This window comes from Rhagoletis zephyria, unplaced genomic scaffold, assembly GCF_001687245.7.
Source record: "Rhagoletis zephyria isolate East Lansing unplaced genomic scaffold, Rhagoletis_zephyria_1.1 Rzeph_scaffold_20989, whole genome shotgun sequence".
NCBI classification, from domain to species: Eukaryota; Metazoa; Arthropoda; class Insecta; order Diptera; family Tephritidae; genus Rhagoletis; species Rhagoletis zephyria.
The window spans coordinates 1-8,094 of NW_016178047.1; the positions used below are offsets into that span (position 1 = coordinate 1).

The following is an 8,094-nucleotide window of genomic DNA, read 5'->3' on the forward strand; positions in this document are numbered from 1 at the left end:
TTTCATTAATAAAAAAAATTACTTAAAAAAGCAGAATAAGTAAATACGTCCAGTTTTTTAAATCAATCTTTCATTATTAAGGTAGGTCCTTATGGTCTTTAAACTATATTTAATGCAATAGGGCCTATTCATAGTCATAATTAAGTTTGTACTTATAGTTGTAGATTTTTGACATCATTTTGGATGGGTTATCTTTCAATAAAGTTACAACTAACTTTAAGTACCAACTAATGCATCAAGCCGTTCAGAAGACGCATAACGATAACTGGGTTTTTATCAACGCTTGCGCTCAACTGCTGCGCCTTCTGAACCTACCCGATATTTTCTGCGTAAAGTAATTAAGAATTTGGATGAAGAATATTGCATAAATGCCAATAATGGGGTTGTAAATTGAAGCTAGCATTCGATTGTACCAATATTTCATTTAAAAAGAAAGTTTTTCAAGTGTTCCCAATGTATCGAAAGAAAAGTATCGATATGGTTTTCTATATGTGTATGTAATTAGCTCTGATTATACACTGCGGATCCCCTAAAACCCTTTTAACCGTTATTTTGAATTGCTAAACTTTACAGCTTTAAGACATTTCGATTCTTAATGTGAATTCCCGTAATTAATACGCGAATATATTGGAGAAGACTTCTAGGGAATCAAAACTGCTCTGCGAATACAGATTCTGGAATTAGATGAGATACATTCAATACATACGTGTAATTTTTTAAATTACATTATTGCAAAATATGTATTAGGTACTGAGAAATTTACATTTGAAATCCCAACGGAAATTAATTTTAAAAAAAAAACTGAAAGTAATTACTAGCTTTCGTCGGAAAGGCCAAGAACTTTTCGGTCCATGTCCTTTAGAACACCAGACGGCAGGTAGCGCAACACGTCAACCGGAGCATTTTTAAGCATTTCCATACGCTCATTTTCAACCAACTCCAGGCTAAAAAAAAAATTTTAAGTTCTTTTGTCATATCAAAATCATTATTTGGGCTTACCGCTTTCGTTCCTCTTTATTCAAGAATTCATGCCATTTAATCTCTTCTGCAGCATCAGCGGCACGTTGACGTCGGCGTAGCTCTATCATTTCTTGAATAGCACGACCATGTTCTCTTATCTTTTGACGACGTTTTTCATCCGCTAATTGGTCTATCTTATCACGTTCAGCCAGCTGTTTCCGCATCTCAGCAAGGAATGTGGCATCCTCATTTTGCTCCCGCTCTAGTTTTTGCCGCTCTCGTTCCTTACGATAACGTTCAAATTCCATACGCATTTGAATACGATCATTATGTTGCTTCTCAAGGTTTTGTTTATATCTCATATCCTCATTGGTGTTGCGTTCCTCCACCAATAAATCGAGCAATAGGTTTTCGCGTCTTCGTTTCTCGCTCTAAAAAGTACACATTACATAATCTGGCAGAGGAAATATTAAGTACATATGTACGTATGTATAAACTTACCTCAACTTTGTATAATTCTTGTCCAATACGATCACTCAATTCTGCCCTCTTTTGGGTCTGCTTTTCTCTTTGCAATTTCAGTTGCAAATTCTTCTCCTCGCGCTCCTTCATCATCTCCTGGAATCGCTCTACCTCATCTATCTTTTGAGACATTTGCATTAATTTATATTCCTCTTGTTTGCGTTTAAATTCGTCCATTTCCTTTTTGGCACTTTCTTTCCTCCTCTCAAGTTCCATCAATTCCGAATCGTGCTCAGTCTTATATTTATGCAATAATTTTTGCATTAAATCCCTGTCCTTTAGAACCTCTGTATATTCATCTTTTCGTTTTTGCTGTGATTCCGCCATTTGACTTAAAAGAACACTCCGAAATTCTTCCTTCTTTTTCCATTCTTTCCTTTCAGATTCAATAAGTGCCTCTTTGCAGCGCAGTTGCTCCTTTTCGAATTCAATATCTTCTAAGCGCTTGCTCTTCATTTGCTCCTCCTTTAGTTTATCCGCTGCTTCCTTCTGCTCCACAAGCTCTTTAGAAATAAATGCAGCTTTAAGTTGCTTCTCTAATTGTCGTAGCTCTAAATTGTTTTGTCGTAGCTGCTGACGACGTTTCTTATTTAAAAAGTCTTCTACTTTCTGTGCCTTCAATTCTATTGAAATATCAGGGATTTCTTGCTGAGCACGTACACCCGGGTTTTCGGCCGTCATTTGTACTTCTTGAGCTTTTAAATCCTTGACTCGACGCTCCTGCTCCATCACAGTCTCTATGAAAATATTGTTGATTTTATCCACCTTGCGATCGGCTTCCGCCGGAATCGAACATTGGAAACCACCAAACATTTTGCAAGTTTCCAAATTGCTTTGAGCTAATTCAAAAAAAATTTCGGAAAAAAATATTAATCAATTATCTCCATTGGCAACTGGCGCCAAGGTTTTTTTTAATAAATAGCGACATCTGAAGTATATTTCAGAAATGAGAATTACCCTTACACTGGCCACAAACGACGAACAAGTGCGCAAGCATGCTCGCCAATTGCTCGCTGTCGTTTGCAACAGATGGTGAGCGGCTCATATGTGATCTTGTTGTGATAGAAAAGAGGCGGATGATGCGATCGCAATGCTTTTAACTTAGTCTTTTATGTATGTGCTACTGCAATTTATTTATATTCAGCCTTATCATGAGTTTCATTTTCCCCGAACCGGTTCACTCATGAACTCATGGTTCTGAGTTCACTTTTAACTCCTGGTTTCCATGGTTTTACTATGGGCGGATGACAAATTTTCGGGTGGATTTTATTTCAGGCGAAACTCAGGATAAGACATTATATTTCTATGTATGCACATACGTATACATATAGTAGGGGTCTTCTTCAAAAGTGATAAGCTGTTGATAAACTTGATAAAATAATAAATTTATCATTTTGATGAATGAACTATCAAACTTTGTATGGAATCTATTTAACCAAACTTTATCACTTTATCAAAAGACTTTGGGAGATAAATGTATGAGTTTCAGCAGGTAGTCGCTTTTGCTACGAACACATAAAAGCAAATCCGCCCCCCCCTGTGGAGGGAAATATGCATAACAATTTGCCATCATTTTGTTTAAGATAATAATGGTAAAAAATATTTTAAGATCTACATCAAGTGCCAATAAAATATATTAAAATTCCTATTGATCTATAGGCAATTTTGACCGCTCTGTGAAAAATTGCATAAAAATGCTAAACTTTAGGGCACATCTTTCCGTTGTCCGATTTCCATTTCCCGTCTTGCTTTGTAACTTAGGGCCTGTGCCAAATGATAGAAAAGAGAAAATTTTGACGGATCAAAGTAAAAATCTGACATTTCTCGTGGTGAATAAGAACGTCAGAATTTTACCTAGCTCATGGGGCTAGGTAAAATTTTGACAGCTTATAACCATGTATACACATAATATTGATTGGCGGTAATAAGGAGTGAACATGAAAATGAAAGCTGAAACAGCGTAAAAAAAGCGTACGTTACTAGCAAATTATTAAATAAATATAAATTTTAAGAATTTCAGCAACACACAAAAATAAAGCTTTCGCACGAGCGTTTGTTTGGTTTTTCAACTGTCAAAATTTTACTCTGCATTTGGCACAGCAAAATTCAAACACCATAGCAAATTTTTCCACCCCGTCTCACCACGGAGAAAGAAAAAAACTTACCGATGGGCACAGGCCCTTAAAACAAAAAAATTTCCCCATTCAACTAAAGAGCGAAATACACCACACAAGCGGCTCATATCAAACATACATTTCCCATTTTGCCATAGACCATGCAAACATGAGTCGTTCAAGCACAGAATTTTAGTTTTCTTTCGGTTTACAATGTAAAACATTTTTTTAGTTTTCTACCATTATTCTCCCTTACGTCTTCACTTGGTGAAATTTCAGTTGCAATTGAGGCGATTTTTTTTTACCATCCACATCGCAAGCGGTTTGATCAAACGTCAACATGGCGGCCAGAAAATCAAAAAAATTTGATTTTTGCTCAAATTTCCCTCAAGCGGTTTGTCAAACCGTGTGTTTGCATTGTTCAACTTTGCGTTCAACATTTGCGTTCAACATTTGCGTTCAACTCAGCGCAGGGTTGCACGAAAAAAAAAGTTGAATGGCTAAAAATATCAAAATATGAAAAAATATCAAAATATTCGCCATAAAAAGGTGTTTGCATTGTTCAACTTTGCATTCAACTTATGGTTGAATGGCCTTTCAACTAATCGCCTTCAACAAAGTTGGTCGCCAGCCAACATTTAGCCATTCAACTTTTTTTTCGTGCAACCCTGCGTTGAGTTGAACGCAATTGTTGAACGCAAAGTTGAATAATGCAAACACTTTCAAACACCCCATAGACAGCACGTTCCCACGACAGTCGGGTCTACGTAACCGGAATGACCCAGATTTATACCTGGCCAAGGACTGTCACNTGTAAAACATTTTTTTAGTTTTCTACCATTATTCTCCCTTACGTCTTCACTTGGTGAAATTTCAGTTGCAATTGAGGCGATTTTTTTTTACCATCCACATCGCAAGCGGTTTGATCAAACGTCAACATGGCGGCCAGAAAATCAAAAAAATTTGATTTTTGCTCAAATTTCCCTCAAGCGGTTTATCTAAAAGTGTGTTTGCATTGTTCAACTTTGCGTTCAACATTTGCGTTCAACATTTGCGTTCAACTCAGCGCAGGGTTGCACGAAAAAAAAAGTTGAATGGCTAAAAATATCAAAATATGAAAAAATATCAAAATATTCGCCATAAAAAGGTGTTTGCATTGTTCAACTTTGCATTCAACTTTTGGTTGAATGGCCTTTCAACTAATCGCTTTCAACAAAGTTGGTCGCCAGCCAACATTTAGCCATTCAACTTTTTTTTCGTGCAACCCTGCGTTGAGTTGAACGCAATTGTTGAACGCAAAGTTGAATAATGCAAACACTTTCAAACACCCCATAGACAGCACGTTCCCACGACAGTCGGGTCTACGTAACCGGAATGACCCAGATTTATACCTGGCCAAGGACTGTCACTCCAGCTGTATAATGTTACAACAACAACAACCCCATAGACAGCACAAATGGCTTGATGCAAAGGGAAATTTCGATTGGTTTGTCAAGCCGCTTGTGTTGTGTATTTCGCTCTTTAGGCGCAGGCTAATGTATAGGCACACAATGGGCTAGTTGTTCTAATTGTTCATCGCAATCTGGATGTTAGTGTTGACACAGTATTAAAAGAATATTTTCTTATAACTCGGTGAATTGCATGCGAGTTTTCTTTAAGTTTATCTAAATTATATCCACAATTAAATACACTATGCTGAATACTCTAAATAAAACAAGTAAGAAAGTCTAAGTTCCGGCGGTGCCGAATATTAAATACCCGGCGCAGGAACCGCTACATGGTAAGCCGGGGTGCATAGATTTTGAGTAAATTAGCGTCCTTAAATTTCGAAATATGTACATAGTTTCAAGCATTTCTGAAATTTGCCGTTATATGAAAAGCGGCCGTAATTTTAGTCCGATTTCAACAATTTTCAACGTTTGCTTTTACGTGGCAAGCACATTAACCATACCGAGCTTGGTTCAAATTGGTACAGCGGTTACCGAGATACATATATGTGATCATAAGTAGGCGGTGCCACTCCCATTTTCCAAAATTTTATCATAGACGTATTTCTTATTAAAGAATTACTGCAGGCATCAATTTTGAATAAATTAGCTTTAATATTTACTGGTTTTTCGAAGATTTCGTATTTCTCTTAATGACCGTTATATGGGATGTGGGCGTGGTTATTGTCCGATTTTAAAAATTTTCAGCCATTTGATATGCTGTATCAAGGCTGTTCAACTGTGCCAAGTGTGGAAGAAATTGTTACCAAGTATACACATGTAAACATAAGTGGGCGTGGCTACGCCCATTTTTCAAAAATTTATAATATTGCAGTTTTCGTAATTCTTAAAATTACCGTTATATGGGAGGTAGGCGTGGTTATTGTCCGATTTTGCTCATTTTCAATACCATCCATCCTACGCCCGAAATAAGTGCACGTACCAAGTTTTGTTAAGATATCTAATGTTTACTGGAGGTATCGTGTGCACAGACGGACAGACGGACGGACCGCTTAATCGATTTCTCTTTTTATTCTGATCATTTATGTATACATTTGTCTATATCTATCTCGATTCGTTTTGCCCGTTACAAACAACCGTTATGTGAAATCGAACTGCATGCAAATTAACGACACAAACTCCGGGGTAATGACTTACTACTTAGTGCTGACATTAATTTGTGATACTACGTATTTTTTGTCCCTTTAAACCAATTAGATTTTCCATCTTTCCTATTAGCGGGGTATACATAATCCACAATGTGTGATAACTTGGCTGCAATTTTTGTAAACTAGCCAACACACGATCCAGAAAATAAAGGTCGCGCCATTCGCGGACCGCTAACCCTCTCATCGTCGATTTGACAGCATCCACCCATTCGCTGACGTCATAAAATAGTTTTGTTTACATTCACTGTTGCCAACTTAATGCTTTCCGCACCAAATTTAGTGGGTATTCAAAACGCGAACATTTTTGAGTTTGGTGCTTGGTGCGTTTTTGGTGCTTTTGTTTTTAGTTTGAAGACACCAAATTATAAAATCTTAAAAAAATGGAAGCAAAAATTATAGCAATCATAAGCGTGGTAAGCAACTTCACAAAAATTTAAATAAAATCATGGCACAATCATAAGCGACAACAAAATATGTGGCAGCACCTTCAATCAAGCCAGAAGAAATCGACCGTCGTGCAAGAAACATTCATTTTTATTAATTTGAATCGGCATCCTTACAATATAATTATGTATGCATATAAAGTCCATAAAATACACCAATAAATATTTGGTGCTTTTTCAAATTCAAAACTTGGCAATACTGCCTTTTGTTCGATGCTTCCTCTTTTTCTTGTCGAGTTCATCTTGCTCTCTCATTCTGGTATTTATTGACGTCACGGCCAGTTACTCTCAGCTCGATTGGCGCAATCTTGTATTCTATCATTCTTGTAGCCAACATATGCTTAAGCGCCTACATCGATAGCCATCACACCTTATTGTCAATCATGTTGGATCGTGTAAACATGACATGTTGTTGTTGTTGTAGGTCCGGCTGCTGTGGGAACAAATTGAGTATTCTTTTAAGATTCGTCTTGTAATAACTTTAAAGCAAACTGCAACTGCAGTTGTGGCAGAGAACGTTTAAAACAGAGAAGCAGCAATTACGAATAGCCGTAAAAACTAAGCAATTGCTTTTACTTAAAATTTCATAAGTTTCACTTAAATTTATTTGATCAAATCGAGTAAAAGGTCTGAGATTTTAAGAAAAGGTGTTTGCTTAGGTTATATGCATATGGCATATTTTCTCGAAATAAATGTTCATAAAACTCAAACATAACTTTTCGAGAAAAACCACTTTGCAATTGATGCTTTTGTACGTTTTTGTCAATGTATCCATCTTTGAAGTGAATTTACTAGCAAGAAAACTGCGGTTTGTTGCATTGAAAGCAGCGTAGCAATCGTTAAAAAATATAAACTGATTTTTTCTTCGCTTTTAAATGCCAACAAATTACCAAAGAGTACCTACGCATTTGTAGGCTTTTTTGTCAATGTGGCCATCTTTAAAGTGAGTTTGGGAAAAAACTAAGGCACCTAGAAAACTGGGGTTTGTTGCATTGAAAATAGCGCAGCAACTACAATAAGAATCGTTAAAAAAAAAAAAACGATTTTTGCGACCCAAATGCCGACGGCAAATCACCAATGAGTTTGCATATTTGCATAGCTTTCACATATTTATTAGATAACAAATCTACGTTTTGGAGTTAAAGCATTCCCTGGCATATATTTTCGTAAATTAATTTTCATAAATTTAACCAAGAATTTTCATCTTTTTTTTTTTATTAAATCAATGCCGCGAAAAAGAAAATCCAAACCAAAGCACTTAACATTGATACAAATTAACAAAATTGTATCTCCGCTCAGCTCTGTTAACTTGCCGCTCAGATCTGTTAATTTTCCGCTCTCAATTTTCGATTCGAGTGGTGAGCTTCCAGAGCGATTTTGGTAGTGTTTGACAATTCAC

At 36.5% G+C, this 8,094-nt stretch overlaps 1 protein-coding gene across 1 annotated transcript; it reads right to left on the bottom strand.

Moving 5' to 3' along the window:
* Window positions 1-7: 7 nt before the first annotated feature.
* LOC108380969 (meiosis-specific nuclear structural protein 1-like) lies at window positions 8-2,295 on the bottom strand. The gene is made up of 4 exons (XM_017637373.1): window positions 1,462-2,295; window positions 1,000-1,391; window positions 816-944; window positions 8-674 (listed from the first exon to the last, which is right to left on the bottom strand). Coding segments are annotated over exons 1-4 (1,356 nt in total). The 3' UTR covers window positions 8-673.
* Between the last annotated feature and the right edge of the window lie 5,799 nt (window positions 2,296-8,094).